This window comes from Leucoraja erinacea, chromosome 12 (assembly GCF_028641065.1).
Source record: "Leucoraja erinacea ecotype New England chromosome 12, Leri_hhj_1, whole genome shotgun sequence".
In the NCBI taxonomy this organism is placed as follows: domain Eukaryota; kingdom Metazoa; phylum Chordata; class Chondrichthyes; order Rajiformes; family Rajidae; genus Leucoraja; species Leucoraja erinaceus.
In genome coordinates, this window is record NC_073388.1 from 17,871,771 (window position 1) to 17,890,491 (window position 18,721).

At 39.9% G+C, this 18,721-nt stretch overlaps 1 protein-coding gene across 1 annotated transcript; it reads right to left on the minus strand.

Moving 5' to 3' along the window:
• Positions 1–3,951: 3,951 nt before the first annotated feature.
• On the minus strand, positions 3,952–15,445 carry LOC129702115 (solute carrier family 25 member 53-like). Its single transcript, XM_055643690.1, is given in 3 exon segments — positions 3,952–7,746; positions 13,356–13,389; positions 13,392–15,445. Coding segments are annotated over 3 exon segments (921 nt in total). The 5' UTR covers positions 13,410–15,445; the 3' UTR covers positions 3,952–6,877.
• Positions 15,446–18,721: the final 3,276 nt, after the last annotated feature.

Genomic DNA, 18,721 nt, shown 5'->3' on the forward strand with positions numbered 1-18,721 from the left:
TCACGAATGGGACAAAACAAAATGTAAGTAGTTTATTTTACATATAATCTTGCTTTTTGGGATGGGGGGGGGGGGGGGGGAGGGGTTTATAATAGAAATCAAGGAACTGCAGCTGCCAGTTTACAAAAAAATAGACACAAAGTGCTCAAATAACTCAGCAGATCAGGCAGCATCTCTGGAGAACATGGATAGGTAACGTTTTGGGTTGGGACCCTTCAGGATAATTGTAGGGTGGGGAAAAGAATGTCGGTAGAAATGAGGGGCAGGATGAAGCCGGAAGATAATAGATTGATACAGGTGGAGAAGGATTTTTGATAGACAGATAGTAGGACAGAGGCCAGAGATGGAAAGACAAAAGGTATAAGATAAAATGATTTGCAAAGTTGAATTGTGGAAGGAATGTTGGTGGATGGGTAATGGGAATGGAGAAATAGTACAAGTCCAGGTGTGGCACAGGAGAGGGGAAGGGAAAGGAGGGCGAGGGGGTACATGGGGGAAGAAGGGGTGGTTATGTAGTTCTCTAAAATTGGAGAATTCAATGTTCATGCAGTTGTGTTCTAAGTTACCCAAGTGGAGTATGAGGTGCTGTTCCTCAAGTTTGTTTGTAGCCTTATTCTAGCAATGGAGGAGGTTCAGGACAAAAAGGTCAGTATTGGAATGGGAAGTAGCAAATGGAAGATCCAGCAGGACCTTGACCAACTGAGCGCAAATGTTCAGTGAAACCGTTGCCGAGACTACGGTTGGTCTTGATGTACAGGAGGCCACATTGGGAACACTAGATGCAGTACTTGGTTAGTTACCTATAGTTGTAAATTCAATGCTCATACTGTTGGATTGTAAACTACCCAAGCGGAATACGAGGTGCTGTTCCTCCAGTTTGCTAGGTGGTCTCACTCTGCCTATAGAGGAGGCCCTTGACAGAAAGGTCAGTACAGGAATGGAAAGGGGAGTTAAAATGATTAGCAACTAGGAGAACACAAGTTTAGAAAAGTTAGAATAGTCCCCGCATCTCTCAGATTAGGAAAGAAAATATATATAAATTAATTTTCTGATTTTGTCTAGTGACTACTAGTAATTGTGTATTTCATGATTGAGAAACATTTGATTTTGTATATGACATCAGTATTGAACAATATATCTTGACAATTGTGCAGTTTTGATCTATTCCTTTTGGAAAAAATGTCAATTGCTTGTTGCTTATGATTGCTTTGACAGTTTCCTCCGCCATATGTGCTCATGTATATTTTGATACGGACTCTCAGCAAGGTTATTGTGCTCGTTCTAAATATTGCAGTAGAGATTACTGAATAGTAACTTGACAAGCGGCTACTCATAAAAAGAAAATAAGTAAGTGCAGATTCTGGAAATATTAAATAAAACTAGAAAATGCTGGATTTACTGCGCAGATTGGACAGCGTCTTTGGAAAAGAAAACTGAAATTAATGTTTCAGATCATCGACATTAAATATTAACGAGCCTGTGCTCTTTTTGCAAGAACGACCCCTCTGGTCATGCAGCACTACAAATTTGCATCCATTTAAGAGATGTCTAGGACATTTGAAAACCTCATTTGAAAAATTACACCTTCAGCAGTGCAGCACTTGCTCAGTGCTCTACTGGAGAATCAGCCTAGATTACCTGGTAGAAACATAGAAAATAGATGCAGGAGTAGGCCATTTGAGCCAGCACCGCCATTCAATGTGATCATGGTTGATCATCCAAAATCAATACCCCATTCCTGCTTTCTCCTCAAATCCCATAATTCCGTTAGCTCTAAGAGCTATATCTAACTCTCTCTAGAAAACATCCAGTGAATTGGCCTCCATGGTCTTCTGTGGCAGAGAATTCCACAGATTCACAACTCTGCGTGAGAACGTTTTTCCTCATCTCAGTTCTAAATGGCCTACCCCTTATTCTTAAACTGTGACCCCTGGTTCTGGACTCCCCCAACATCAGGAACATTCTTCCTGCATCTAGCCTGTCCATTCTTTTAAGAATTTTGTTTCTATATGATCCTTCTAAATTCCAGTGAATATAAGCTCAGTTGATCCATATGCTAATACCATCAGCAGTTGTATCGTCAATGAAGATAAGTGAGCCAGTACCTTCAGTAGTCGTACATACCCAGGCTGTAACACCCCCTCCACCGTGTTTCGCAGATGAGGTGGTATGCTTTGGATCTTGAGCAGTTCCTTCTCTCCTCCATTCTTTGCTCTTGCCATCACTCTAATCCTCATCTCATCTGTCCACGAGGCCTACTCCTGCACCTATTGTCTAACTGTGGCTGCCCTTTTAAATACTTCTTGGTAAACTGGCCATCCTATTTTTGTGGCTAACCAGTGGTTTGTGTCTTGCAGTGTAGCCTCTCTAATTCTGTTCATGAAGTCTTCTGCAGACAGTGGTCATTGACAAATCCACACCCGACTACTGAAGAGTGTTTCTGATCTGTTGGTCAGGTGTTTGGGGATTTTTCTTTAGTAAGCTCACCAGTGCTCTTTCTTCTTAATGATGTTCCAAACAGTTGATTTTGGTAAGCCTAAGGTTTGACTGATGTCTCTAACAGTTTTATTCTTGTTTCTCAGTCTCATAATGGCTTCCTTGTCTTTCATTGGCACAACTTTGGTCCTCCTGTTGATAAACAGCAATAAAATGTGATGGAAAGACTGGAAAAAAGACTAGCTGCTGAGAGCTCTCTTATACCTGCATGAAGGAGGCAATTAAACACACCTGAGCAATTACAAACACCTGTGAAGCCATGTGTCCCAAAGATTATGGTGTCCTGAAATGGGGGGACTATATATAAACACAGCTGTAATTTCTACGTAGTGAAACCAAAATGTATAAAAATGGCTTTTATTAAAATCTGACAATGTGCATTTTAACCACGTGTGATTTAAAAAAAATAAAAAATTCTATTGCATATCTCAAATTGTGGAGTACAGAGGCAAATAAATAAATGATGGGTCTTTGTCCCAAACATTATGGAGAGCACTGTAGGACTTCCCTGCTCCTATACTCAAATCCTATTGCTAAAAACATGCCATTTGCTTTCTTTGCTGCCTGCTGTACGTGCATGCTTACCTTCAGTGGTAGCCTGTACCATCCTTTACTCTATCCTTTCACTCAATAGTAAGCAACCTCTGCTTTATTCGGCCAGATCGTTCAGGGCATAGCTAGCTGCCTAGAATTACAGAATATTTGCAACCTGGATATCTGTAGATAAAAAGAGCCTGTTTTGTTATTGACTGCCCCCCTTGGTTGTCTGCCACGATAGCCAAGCTGGCAGTGTGCTCATGTCTGTATGCATTTCAACTGGAGGTAGATGAGGGTCACAACTAAAGCCAGGATGTTTAGGAACTAAAAACACTGAAATAGGCAGGCAAAATGGCATAATAAAATTACAAAAAAAGGCACGAAAAAGGCATTCATCAACAGGAAAAGGCATAAAAAGGCATCTATTTCCACCACCAAAATATGGTTTAAAATGCTAATATATATTAAATGACCAAAGTTGCTTGATTGCACATAATTACTAGTATTTTTTTTCAATTGATCTGGTGTTAAACTATGCCGTCTATCAGACAGATTATGCTTCAGTTGTGAAAAACTTCTTTCTACCTCAGCTGAGGTCACTGGTGCATACCCAAAACAAGCTACAGACTCTATATTCATGTAGATGTCTTGTGCATTACAACTACCTTTGAGAACTTTAACCATGTTTTGTATTTCTTCAAGATCTTTCTTAGCTAAAATCACTCTCTCACATTTTTCTTGTATGTCTTTACCTACATCGCCAGGAACTTTACGAAAATCGTCAGTTACTTTGTGAAAACCAGCAAGTTATTCACTAATGTTTCACCACATTTCTCGAGGGAAGTGATAGCTTGTGGGAAGTTTGCAAAATTGGAAGTAATAAACACTAGATCGCGATGGAGGGACTTTTTCTGCATGATATCACTGACGATCGTGACTGCAGCAGATTCTTCTTCAAAACAGTTGATGATTTATTTTATCTTTTCAAAATTTGCAGCATAGTAGAGTACAGCAGAGAGTAATGTACCCCACATAGTCAAAACGGGCTGAGGAGGTAGCGGAATCTCTGGTGCCATTACCTTGAACAACTGTACACGTGACGGTGCTTTGAGGAAGATTTTCTTGACATTGGGAACTAGGCGATCGACATTTGGAAACAAGCTACATATGTGCCTGGTAATTCTATGGTCCTTGAGCTAAGCATGTCAAATGCAACATTTTGGGGAATAAAACTTTAGGTCATAAACAGAAGAACATGCTCGTGTTTTATGTCTTCTGGCTAAAGTACAGCAAGTGAAGATGTAAACAACTAAGCAATAGTTGAGCTGTTTGACTTCTCCAATACTTCCGATGTCAACAAATACTCCTTTGATGGTTGACCTGCCTCCAGTGTACCGATGACCACATTGGTAACGTATCTCCCCACAGCATCGGTTATCTCGTCTACTGAGATCTATTTTTTGTTGCATGCAACTTCATCTCTTAATTTTCTGCACAACAATGTTGAAGTTGCTGTCAACATTTTTTTGTAATGGTGACTCGCATGGTATATGTTCCTCTGTGTATTTTTCTATAAAACCTCTGAGAGATTCGTTTTCAAATTTCCACAGTGGAATTCCAGCATCAATGAATGCCTTGCACAGATCTTGGAGAAGACCGACCAGTGGGCAGTGGCATGAATGAATTAATGACTGATGGCAGCGCCCCAGGTTTTGCCCTGGTGGTGGAAGTTTTCTTGTAAATTATACTAGGTTAACAAGTTACTCCAGCATTTTGTGTCTTTTGTGTCTAATAATAACTTTATTTGTATAGTACTTTTCATATAATTGAATGCAACCTAAGGTGCTTTCCTCATAAGCACAGGTTTAAACAAAAATACAATTTAAAACAGTAAGAACATATGCAGTTAATAAAAAACAGATTTATACAAAAATATAAAATATAAAATTGAGAGTGTAAAAGGACAAAGGAAGTAAAATCAGTTAAAAGCTTGATTAAAAAGATACGTTTTTAGCTGCCGTTTAAAAATGTCAACTGAGTGGGCGTCTCTCATAGCCCTGAGTAGGGGATTCCACAGCTTGAATTAAACCAGTATCTGCAGTTCTTTCCTATACAGAGCAGTTAGGTATATATGTCCACATTGCAATGGTATCAGAAAAGGCACTTAGACCCATAAGACATTTGAATAGAATTAGACCATTCAGCCCATTGTCTACTCTGTCGTGGCTGATCTATTTTTCCTTTTCAACCCCATACTCCAGGCTTCTCCCCATAACCTTTGAGCATATAACTTAAAAGCATATTCCTTGAAATTATTGATATTTTTTGTTTAGTTTATCTCATAGTTTCTCTGAATTTCTAATGTCAATGATGTACTTGAGAGCAAATAATATGATCTGACTGAGTGAAATAAATATTCAGATACAGAGCGAAGCATAGGAAATGAATGGGCTGCTTCTTTTCTGCTGCTAATATTCATATCTGATCTTGCTATAGGCACCAAAGTATTTGCTTTAGAGATTCTTCACTTGAAGGAAGAAAGTGCTAGGCTGAAGAAGTATTTAAACACATTTCAGGTATCAGTGGCCTGATTGTTAATGTCATGCTCTCTGTGGCATTGCCAACATACAATTGCAAGGTAAAACCAAAGGTGTATGATTTCTCGAAGGTCTAGCAATATTGATCCACAGGAATCATTGGAAAGAGTTGACTACACCCTAAGCTATAACTGGTTATGTATAAAGCTGGCAGCAGCCTTGCAGAAGCATTTTCAAATGCGGACCTTTGCATCAAAAGTAAAAGTGGGAATTTAAGCTTGCAAGGAATAGCTGAGCCAATGTTTATAAAAGCTTGCCTGGTTATATGAAGATCAATCTCTAGCCTGATTGGGTTGCATGGAGCCAAAAGTTGCTATTGGATGTATGGTTCTAGAAGTAAGTGATACAGTATGCCTGTGCTGTGGTGAAAATGGGAATAATCTGTTTGTATATTTTACACTATGTTGTGCTACGTGATGGGAGATTCTGTAATTGATGTACATGCCTTTAAGACATTGTTCAAGCTAAGGAATTAGCACTTTCAACATAAAGAAGCCTCATCGACTGCATTTAGTGCTGCTTCTGCACAGCCCTGGTGACCTGGTTACGATCCCAGTTTCAGGAGGTGTCTGTATGGAGGTTGCAATTCTCCAGCTGACCACATGGGTTCCCCTCTGGCTTCCTCTCACATCCCAAAGATGTGCTGGTAGGTTCACTTGCTACTGTAACTATTCTTAGTATAGGTGAGTGACAGGGAAATCAGCAGGGAGTTGAAGAGTAAGCGAGGTAGAATACATTGTTGGGAGATAACAAGAGAAATGCAGGAAGCAGCACGCACCATTGTGCATCGTCCTTTCCAACTTCACTAAATCCTTTGACTATGATGTACTCTCCTTAAACTTGGCTGCCCACAGAAATTCAAGTTCATCCTGTTTATTTTGTGATGGAAAATCAACCTGTATTCCTAAGGAACAGGTCTACAATAGAGCCAAGGATAAGAAAGGGACATCAGGAAATCTTGATGCATCAATTTTTGTCCATCATTCTGATATCTCAGAATATAAATGTATTTGTTATTCTGGTGCTGTTAACTTGTTTTACAATTTTATGTTGCAGATAAATTAGAACCATTTTGTGTCCACATCTGTCTTCGTATATCTGATTAAAATCATCCATGCATCGGCCATCAGTTTTTGCCCATTCAAATTTTGGATGAAATATTTCTGAACATCATTGTAATTTTCTGTTTCCAATTTAGTCCTAACTTGGTATCATCTGCATAAGTGAAGTATAACATTCTCTACTTTTTAGGATTGCATTTGTTTTAAAAAATCATGAATAACAGTGGTTAATCCCCATGTTATGCAGGACCTCAGCATAATCAGGGATCCACCCCTGTAAACATACAAGAAACTTTTGGCACGAGATGCCCAGAAGTTTTTAACAAAATTCTTAAGGTTAATTTTCTCCTTGCCAATCTGAGACTGCATATTTGCAATCACCGCACTGAGCGGGTATAAAATGAAACACACCACCATGCCATTGAAACTCCCAGAGATAAATGCAGAAATCCCACTGGGAATATCTTTTTTCAAGAGTACGTTCTTAATTGGGTCCTTCAATGAGAAATAAAGTGCACTGCCTATTCCATTCCTCAACAGAACAGGGAGAAAGCCTCTGTAATACCCAAGTTGCAACTTATCTTGGAAGCTATAGGAATTGAACTGCTTAAAAATGCTTTGGATAGTGGGAAGTTTTGCTTCTTTCCTGTGGTCTTGGAGGATATTTTGGACACGTTCAAATGGGGTCAGCACCAAGGCTTCCACAGCTCCAGATAATGATCCTGCAATGCAACGACGATACACATTTGTATTCTCAGACATCAGGCTTCCAATTATGCTGTCGTAGGTGCCAAACAACAATGTGCCTTGGATTGTTTTAGCCAGGAGTGGAGGGAGAAGTCCCCTGTAAAACCTGCGGAGGCCTTCCTGACGCAGCTGAGCAAATGCTTTTCGGACAATGATGCCATGGATTTGCTGTCGAAAGATTGTTTTGTGGATTGGGAATGTCAGAACTGTAGCAAGACAACTGGATGTAGCTCCAATTCCACAGTTCTTCAGTGAGGTTACCACTGCTGTGATGGCTGAGTCTTCAGTGTTCTGCTGCATTTTTGCTTCTGTAACAAACAAATTAAAAATAAATTGATTGCACAAATCTTTACAACATATCAGATCTACTTAACCCATGCTGTATTCATGAAAAGGAAAAAAAAATATTATAATGGTACTTTTGTTGACATCTCCCATTCGATCACATTAATCAGTACCGGATATCTTACTATATAAATTCTTGTAATTACATTGCATGCAGCTGGGCTCATATGAAAATCATGAAATTTGACATGACAAATTTAATTAGAAAAAAAGTTAATTCAGAAATGCATTGGCCTGGAAAGATGCACAGATTTATAGCAAAAACAGGATATCATGTAACAGGATAACAGCCTTTTTTTATTGTCATGTTTCCTAGTTCACATTTAGAGTGGATGCCTGCTGCCAAAAGTAACCTTAAGGAAGAGACCTTTTTCCTATTTGGCAATCCAATTGGGATTGAGCATGATTTACTGCACCTCTGATTTTGTGGCTTACTGAAGTCACTGTGGAAATGACAGATCAGACATCGGTTCAGTATCCTCCCTATTCGGTATCCTCTCAGCTAATTGAATTTGACCTTAACATCTTCTCTTTTTGAAGCAACAGATGATACAAAAATGGTGGATTGCAGATAGTGGAGATGGTTGTGAAAAATTGCATTGGTTGGCCAGGTGGGCTGAGGAATGGTTGATGGAATTGAATACAGAAATATGTGAGGTGTTGCATTTTGGGAAGTCTAACATGGACAGGACCTATACAGTGAATGGTAGGGGTCTGAGGAGTGTTGTCGAATAGAAGGATCTAGGAGAGCAGGTGCATGGTTCTTTGAAGGTAGATAGGGTGGTTAAAATAGTATTGAGTATAGAAGATGGGAGGTCATGTTGCAGTTATATAAGATATTGGTGAGGCCACATTTAGAGTATTGTGTTCAGTTCTGAGCAACCATGCTTTTGGAAAGATGTGGTCAAGGGTACAGAGAAGATTTACGAGGAATTTGCCAGGACTCGAAGGTCTGAGCTATAGGGAGAGGTTGGGTAGGCTAGGTCTCTATTCCTTCGAGCGCAGGAGGATGAGGGGTGATAGAGGTGTATAAAATCATGAGAGGAATAGATCATGTAGATGCACATAGTCTCTTGCCCAGAGTAGGGTAATCGAGGGGCAGAGGAGGTAGATTTCAGGTGAAGGGGAAAAGATGTAATAGTAATCAGAGAGGTAACATTTTCACACAAAGGGTGGTAGGTGTATGGAACAAGCTGCCAGAAGAAGCAGGGACTATCCCAACATTCAGGAATACAAGAAACTGTTAGACATGTACATGGATAGGTCAGGTTTAGTAGGATATGGGACAAATGCAGACAGTAGGACTATGATAGCTGGGACATGTTGGCCGCTGTGGGCAAGTTGGGCCAAAGAGGCCTGTTTCCAAACTCTAATACATCCAAATTGCTCCCCCACACTATGGTATCAGCTCCATTATCATTATAATAATTATTATAGTTACTGACTTGATTTGATTCCGTTCCAAACAATCAATCGATCCATCGTGAGGGAATCATTACATCTGTTGCAGAGTTTATCTGACTTTGACAGAAGCAGGTGCCTTGAATCTGTTCCACAGTTCAATAAAGTGATGGTTGATCCAATCTTGACCTCAACACCACTTTCTCCTTTATTGCCTTGTTTAATTATTCAATGACTCTGCCAATTCCTCCTCAACTCTGTCTGAATTTAGTAATCTATAAGGGTCTCCAAAGAGAAAATACCTTCCTTAAAAACAGAGATTAAAGGTAATGTAAGGGTATACTCACCATGCCTTATAAAGCTGTATCAAAACTTTATTTGTGTACTCAAGTCAAGTCAAGTCAAGTCAAATCTATTTGTCACATACACATACGAGATGTGCAGTGAAATGAAAGTGGCAATGCTCCTTGTAATAAATGCCAACATTCCATTAATCTTCCTAACTACCTGTACTTGATGTCTCTGTTAATTTCTTTGTTTTTCATGTTTTTCAAATCTCATTGGACCACAATATTTTGTAGTCTCAATCCATTGAAATAGTAGTTTCCTTTTTAATTCCTCCTTCCAAAGTTGATAGCTATATATTCTTTCATATTGCACTCTATCTACAATCTTCTTGCCCACTCACTTAATATACCAATCTTATGGGGGCATTATATCCTCCTCATAACTTTCTACCCAATCTATCTTTGTTTGCATGATTATACTGCTAGTTCTTTGTGAAGCAATTAAACGGCTCTATTCCTTGACCCTTCCGATCACCTGTGATCTTTGGGAACAGTGGAATACCAGTCAAATGGGAGTTTTTTTGTGCTGGATTTTATCAAGCTTTTCTTTTGGAACCACACTCATCCAGGCATGCATAAAGTATTTCATGGTACTTCGATCTGATATTTAATGGAGAGGTTTTCCAGCTAATCAGTTGGCAAGTTATTTGCCACAGAACACGTGCTTTTGTGCCCACAATACTGATGTGGGTGTCCAACTAACTTTCTGATCAATGCTGACGTCTGCTGACTGTGGACGCTTCAGAAATTTAAAACTCTTCTTCAATCATTTGCAGGATATGAACATTGATGGTAAGATTAGAATAGATGACTCATCCTTATTTTTGTACCAGAAAGTGACATTTCTTGATTCTCTGTCGTCAGTGTAGTGAAGATAATCTAATATTGGAATTGACTTTTTTTTGAAGATTTGAATCTCGCCACAATGAAGGAATGGCATTATATTCCAAGTTAGGATTAGGTGACCTTGATCAATCATTCCACCCCTCCCCCCTCCCGCCTATATGTACCTAACATCTGCCATGCTTTGCCCTGCCTCTCTTCTTCCCATCTTTTATCTCCACCCACCCCTCCAACAACCAATTTGAAGAAGGATCCTGACCCAAAACGTCACCTATCCATGAGATCTCCTGAGATGCTGCCTGACCTGTTGAGTTGCTCCAGTACTCCGCAAGTTGCAGCTCTACTCAATAACCAAAAATCTGTAGCCTCCATTTGCTCTGGTATTTTATTTAATTCACATGTTTAATCAATAATGTTTTATTATTAATGCTTAATGTTTTATGTGTCATTGCTGACTGGCACTGTATGTCATATTGTCACTTGTGGGTGGAGCACCAAGGCAAATTCCTTGTATGTGAATACTTGGCCAATAAACCTATTCATTCATTCATTCATTCATTCATTCATTCATGTGTATCCTTTTTTGTAAACCAGCATCTGCAGTTGCTTGTTTCCACAAGTGGACAAGAAAGCGTGGTAAATAACTTTAGGTGTGCCTTGTGAAGCGTTAAACAAAAGATGAATGAAATCTGAAACTAGCTGAAAAGCGAAACAATGTCCGGATGATTCAAACATGTGAAACAAGGCTGGAAAGAGTGATTATCAGAAATTGCTGAATTCAGTGTTGAACCAGGAAGGCTGTGGTTTGCTTAGTCAGAAGATGAGACTGTTCCTTTCAACGATGCTGACAGGGTGGATGCAGAGTTATTGCTTGTTCTGCTTGGGGTGTCCACAACCAGTGATCATATAAGTGAAAATAAGTGATCAGTCATTCTGGATGAAAAGAATAAGGACTCGATCACTGTGTGTATTTACGATAGAGATCAATAGATTGAGATATTTAATGAATCAAGCGATAGTGCAAGGAAAAGTACTACTTTTTACGTAGTACTGAGGTAAAAGATCAGAATGGCAAAGCAGGCATGTGGTCCAATTGACCCAATCTTTCTATTTCTTATGCCCTGTGTTCTCATTTTGGCACAGTATAATAGGCTGAAGACAGATCACTGTGATAATAGACTTGGGGAATTGAAGTGACAGGAATTGGAAGCTCATGGTGACCTACACAGGCATGTTCAGCAAGCCGTGATCTAATATGCATTTGCCTGATCTTGAGGAAATTGCTTTGTAAGTACAAATACAGTTTAATCTTTCCTTGATTTATTTCATGAGGTATGATCACAACCCGAGTCAAGCCTCCTGTAATGCAATGCAAGCCTCCTGTAACTCCACTTTCGGTTTTCTTTCATCCTGCTTCTTGCAAGAATATTGTATTCCCTCAGTTTCTCCATTCACATCTTAATTTTTATGGCCTCTTTTCCATCAATGCTGCTCATGTCTTCCAGCCGTTTGGTTTTTAAGAGTCTATATCGTTTGTGAGATCAGGAGTGATTTAAAGTAGAATTCTGGGAGGGAGGGAAAGTGCATGTCACTGTTTGTGCATCTGAGACTAAGTGCAATACAACATGTTTAGCAGCTTTAAAGGAGCAAAGGCAGCCAATATTACTCCCTATTCTAGAGAAAGCGTGAGGACATCCCAAAACTCAAATCTGCAAAGAAAATGTTGGGGTTCCAACAATGTGACTGAATGGAAAGATGCCAAGTGACATTTTTAAATCTGGATGCTGAAGGAAGATTTGGGATGATATCGAGTCGCCTGTCCATTGAGTTTAGCACATGGAACCCATCGCAATACAGCAAAAGGACCAGACTTCATCCCAACTAAACCACCCATCTCCTGTTGAACAGAAGATACAAAACCTTGAAAGCATGTACTGCCAAATTCAGGAACAACTTATTTCCTGCTGTTATCAAACTATTAAAAGGTACACCTATAGGTTCCAGCCTATTTCAATACATACTTTGGTTGCTTCCAAGATGGCACTGAAGCAAATCTACAATCACATATTACAATCGCTCCACGCTTTTAAATCTCTATTCCTTTACCCTGTACACTGTCAATAACTCGATTGTAATTATGTATTGTCTTTCCGCTGGCTGGTAGCATGCAACTAAAGCTTGTCACTGTAATGCACATGATAATAAACTGAACTTGGTGTTTTTTTAATCTATATGCAGTAACACTATATTCCAAACTTATTTTTCTCCTTGCACCACCTGTTGTACTTGTGACAGGCTTGTATAGTATGATTGACTGGACATCACGCACAGCTTTTCACTAGGTGCACATGGCAATAATAAACTTATACCAATACCTGCTCCATCAAGTGCCCACGTGCGATAGATCAGCCATGACTGAATGGGAGTGGACTTGATGGGCCGAATGGCCGAATTCTGCTCCAACAACTTAGGACCCACACTGATCCAACATTGGTCTCATCAGCTATATTGGACCCCCCAGAACTAATAATATTTGATCAAGAGGAATTTCCGAAGAGGTGGATGCATGTTTATGCTTTCAGATTGAATAAAGAAAATTGTAGATACCGAACCGAACGTCCATTTAATAACTCGTGAAGAGCATGATTTTTTTTTGTGTGCTAGCTCTGTTGAAAACAGTGTCGTATAAATAAATAAATAAATAGAGAATTTAATCCTCAGGCCATCCATCACGTTTAATACTTTATAGGGAAAGCTCTGTCGCCAGCGCCCACAAACGCTGGTGCATGAGCTGCTGTCCAGCGACGCCACCCTCTGGCTCCGGCGCTTATAGAGGCCGTAACATGAGACATGAGACAAAGACGGGATTTTACTGAGGCCAGGTGCTATATTGTACATATTTCCATACTTGACTCGTAACAGTTGAAGGCTGCATCTCCGACAGATTCGCCTCGCCTCTAATTAGCAACGACAATAATTACCTTGGCTGTGAATCCCACCGGTTGTATTTTCTAACTGAATGTCCTTCTCGTCATTTATACCTGACGGCGGTGATGACCGGTGCTCCGTTACCTCAACTTTATTTACACCTTATTTTGACCGGATACAATCAATGGAATGAATGAATATTAATACATTGATTGGCCCGCTCTGTGGAAGTGGCGCATCAGCCGCCGCTCTGATTGGGTCGAGCAGCCATTCGTCGCTAAATAACAGATGAGACAGAGGGGAAACGAGCACCAGAACGCCGCAGAAACAAGGAACTGCAACATGCTGCTTTACAAAAAACTGAAAACATGGATAAATTCAGGTGGTTTGAGCATCTCTGGGAGAACGTGGGCAGGTTACATTCCGGGTCTGCACCCAGTCTGAAGAAGGGTCCATGATCACCAGGGATGCCGCCTGACCCCCCCCCCTGAATTTATCCAGCACTTCGTCTCTTTAGAAAGCTGTATATCTGCCTGGGACATGGGACCTGAACCGTTAGCTTTGCTTCTCTTTCCATAAATGCTGTCTGACCCGTTAAGTGTTTTCTGTTACACAAAAAAAGCTGGAGAAACTCAGCGGGTGCAGCAGCATCTATGGAGCGAAGGAAATAGGCAACGTTTCGGGCCGAAACCCTTCTTCAGACTGGATTTTCAGAAGTGTTTTCTGTTTGTATTTTAGCTTCAACGGGTGTTGCTAAACTATTGCTTCTGATTCGAATCAATCGTTTATAGACACAAAAAGCTGGAGTAACTCAGCGGCATCTCTGGAGACCCTTCTTCAGACCCGAAACGTCACCTATTCTCTCCAGAGATGCTGCCTGAGCCGCTGAGTTACTCCAGAATGTTGTGTCTATCTTCGGCTTAAACTAACATTTGCATTTCCTTCCTACACACTCGAATCAAGCTTTTATCTTTAAAGGGAACTCAAAAGAATTGTTTCCCCTTTACCGAATTTTAATTTTAGTTATAGATAATAGTTTACGTAAGGGTTTTCAACAGTAGTATCAGTTCTCGTTATTGTTATGTTGGGGGTAAATGTATACATTATCGTTCTGCGACTGCTTGAGTTTTCTCCGGGTGCTCCAGTTTCGTTCCACAGCCCAAGGGCGTGCAGGTTTGTAGGTTAATTGGTTTCTGTAAATTGTCCCTCGGCGTGGACTGGGTGAGCCGATGGGCCGGTTTCTACGATGCGTCTCGAAACTGATGTCAACGTGTCATGTCACGTCACTTTGTAGCTACTTTTCCGCTGTAAAGTTGCAAAGTTACTTTTCCGCGCTTGGCAATTATGTAATATTAAGGCTGAATTACAGTCGTTTTGGGTATCCAAATTTGGAACAGAAATAGGATACAGGTTAAAAAATAAGATCGTGGCTAGTCCGATTGTATCGTCAACACCATAATTCCCGATATCTTTTGGAAGATATTCTCTTCATCTTTTGGAAAATGAAGAGTTCCAATGACTTGCTACTCCCAGAAAAATGTCATAATTTCTCCTCAGCGTTAATTGAGTGACCGTTGGTTTATTTCCTGTGCCTTTTATGCGAAATAATCAATTATTATTCACAAAGAGTGGCGGCTATCTGAAATGAGGAGGTAGTTGAGGCAGGAACAATACCATTTAGAAGACACTTGGACAGGTACAAGGATCTGTAAATTACCCTATGTGCAGTTGACGGCAGGAGGATTAGCAGGAAACCAATGGGCATGTGAAAAAGATGATGGGAATAAGGAGATAATTTGACTGTTGAGATTTCACAGAGCTGCTGTCGTTTTGATGGGGAAAAATGGCAGTCTCTAATGCAAGAAATAAATTTTGACACAAGAAAGCTACACTCATCTTCACTGACAGCTTATATAGGCATGCCAGAAAAGATACTCACCTGTCATTCAATAAATCGGCTACTTAATCTTCACTGAAATCACTTTTTGATCTACTGCTACTGCCAAGTTGCTCCAACATCTCACACTCACCATCATCCCTATCGCATCAAATTCCAAACAATGCACTCCAGGAGCCTCACTTAGCCCAAATCACCCAATTTAAATTGATTGGTGCCTGATACTAATGGACATTTTCAATTGATCACTTGTTTATACTTGTTTATCTCAATAGGCAACTACAACTTAAAGCTACATGATGCAATAAATAGGTTTTGATTAATAGTTAAAAAATAATGAACTCATCTATTACCCACACTTTGAAGATATATGCTGAAGACTCTATTGCGTGTGCTGGTAATTGATGTTGGCAATAATATTTAAGATCAGAGTGGTAAATAAATACAGGCGATAAGCCATATGATCATTTTGGCCAGAAATATACAATCTTGTAAAAACCTCAGTGGCCATTGCCTTTACCTTTGTGATATCCAAATATTTCCTAAACAACAGACTGATATATAATTGGATATTACCAAATGGTTCCAGCACAATAACCTGGCCCTCAACACCAGCAAAACCAAGGTACTGATTGTGGACTTTGGAAGGGGTAGGATGGGGACCCACATTCCTGTTTATATCAACGGGTCGATGGTGGAAAGGGTCAAGAGCTTCAAATTCCTGGGCATACATATTTCCGAAGATCTTTCCTGGTCCCAGAACACTGATGTAATAATAAAGAAAGCACATCAGCGCCTCTACTCCCCGAGAAGATTATGGAGAGTCAATATGTCGAGGAGGACTTTCGAGCTTCTACAGGTGCACAGTAGAGAGCATGCTGACTGGTTGCATCGTGGCTTGGTTCGGCAACTTGTGCGCCAAGGAGCTGAAAAGACTGCAAAAAGTTGTAAACACTGCCCAGTCCATCATCGGCTCTGATCTCCCTACCATCGAGATCTACCACAGTCGCTGCCTCAAAAAAAGCTGGCAGCATCATCAAGGACCCACATCATCCTGGCCACACTCATATAACCATATAACAATCACAGCACGGAAACAGGCCATCTCGGCCCTTCTAGTCCGTGCCAAACACTTACTCTCACCTAGTCCCATCTACCTGCACTCAGACCATAACCCTCCATCCCTTTCCCGTCCATATACCTATCCAATTTATTTTTAAATGATAAAAACGAACCTGCCTTCACCACTTCCACTGGAAGCTCATTCCACAGCTACCACTCTCTGAGTAAAGAAGTTCACCCTCATGCTGTCCCTAAACCTTTGTCCCTTAATTCTCAAATCATGTCCTCTTGTTTGAATCTTCCCTACTCTAAATGGAAAAAGCTTATCCACGTCAACTCTATCCCTCTCATATCCCCGCTGCTTTCAGGTAGAAGGTACAGGAGCCTGAAATCTGCAACATCCAGATTCAGGAACAGCTGCTTCCCCACAGCCATCAGACTATTAAACTCACCTTATCAAAAATCTGAACTTTAATAGTGTACGTGCGAGCGTTCAATGGTATATGGACAAACTGATCTGTTCTGTATTTATTTATGCCTACAATATTCTGTTGTGCTGAAGCAAAGCAAGAATTTCATTGTCCTATCTGGGACACATGACAATAAACTCTTGAATCTTGATTGTTTTAGAATGAGGACACTTTGTTAGAACAACCACCTTATTCTAACAATTTCTAAAATACATCTAGTTCAGTTTGTTCTAGTCTCTAAATCTCAGGTTTCAAATGCGCTAAAACACATGGTAGATTGCAGTCAATACTTGGCACAAATCCCGAATGGCTGTACAATAAAGCATTACAGGCTTCACTCTAGTAGCTGCTCAAGTGTTTGAGAAGCAATTGTAGATAGCTTAAACGTGAGATGTTTGCCAATGAGTGCACAATGTACAATTTGGTTCAGAAAATTAATCAGCGCATGCCTACATGTAACATGGAGAAATAAGGTGATAAGTTACAAAATAAATTACATTTTAAATGCTGGGCATCGATCAATGACCGTACAGATACCAGGTTTCCCTGGGTGGATTTATCAATGACCAGAAACTCCACTGCACTGCAATATAAACACTGCAGTTCGAAGAGCTAGATTATCCTGCAGTGGGTAACTCATCAGTAAATGGACAAAATACATTTAATCTACACAACGTATAATTCAGGGATATGATGACTCTGTATTTGCCTGGATGAGTACAGCTCCAACAGTGCTCAAGAAGCTGAATGCCATTAAATGACGCAGCAGCCCACTTAATAATTCCCCAATGAGAATACAGGTGAGCTATAGGTTGGTGGCTGCCACCTATGGAACTGAACCCTATTATAACTTGTGAGGGAAGAAAGAAGCAAATTGAAATTAAATTAAAGTGTTTGCCCATTCTGCTTGATTTCAGATTACAAATTCAGGAGACTTGCTTATCAGAAGCAACAATTTCATCTATGTTTATTATCACACAAGATTGAAAATGTAATAATCCTTCAGCTGTTTTTAGAGTAAACAAAACTAAAAGTATGGTTGCAAATTTGCATTTAATATGTAGAAACTGTCCTAACACAACCGTACAGGGTTATTTGCCAAATTCAAAATGATTTAAAATAAAATTCCATTCACAGATATTTGAATTGTGTATACAAATACGAGGCAACTCCAATCCAAATCCAAACCAAAAACATAGCTCACATAACATGCAGTCTCAAGGAACAACATGTTTTTCTTGCATTCCACAGACGAGCAGCGACAATCTGCAAGAGCCCTGTATAGCAGAAGAAAATTCAAAAAGGAGTAGAAGCTTGGGGCCAGTTTATGACCAGAACCCAAAATTAAGTAACCCCATCCATTATTTCAATACGTGCATAGAACAATGCTTTTCTCCTCACTTCCCATACAGATGATGTTATATCAATGTATTCATTTATCTCATCCTATACAAATATAGAAATTATAAATAACGTTGAATTTCATGGAATTTCAGCAGTGGATGAATTGCAATTTGGACAGTATACATGTCTAACTTTTGGTCACCCAGTCTGCTTATTGTGTCTGGCAATACTAATTCAGGTAAAACAGGACACATAACTACGTTGTCAATAAATCTGATAAAGTGAGGTTCCCAAGGATCCACCAGAATGCCTATGAGCTGGATTGCAATGGTACATTATTTTAGGCTTCACTTTGGAGAAGTCACGTAACATGTAAACCATATTTTCGCTTCCTTGCTGACTGTACCCTAGTCCCTAGTCAGCATTTCAAACATTTCCCAATAAAGGTGTTTGCAATGCATGTGAATTTTAAAAGATAACAGCTAATGTAACTGAAGCTATTGAATCAGTAGCAAGGCCAACAATTCCAGAGACTAGCTTTAAAATTATCTTTATAAGCTTTCAATGCATTGATCAAAGATGACTTTGATAACCACATATTTAAAGATCCAAGCCAAGTCCTTTATGGTATTAATATCTACACGTG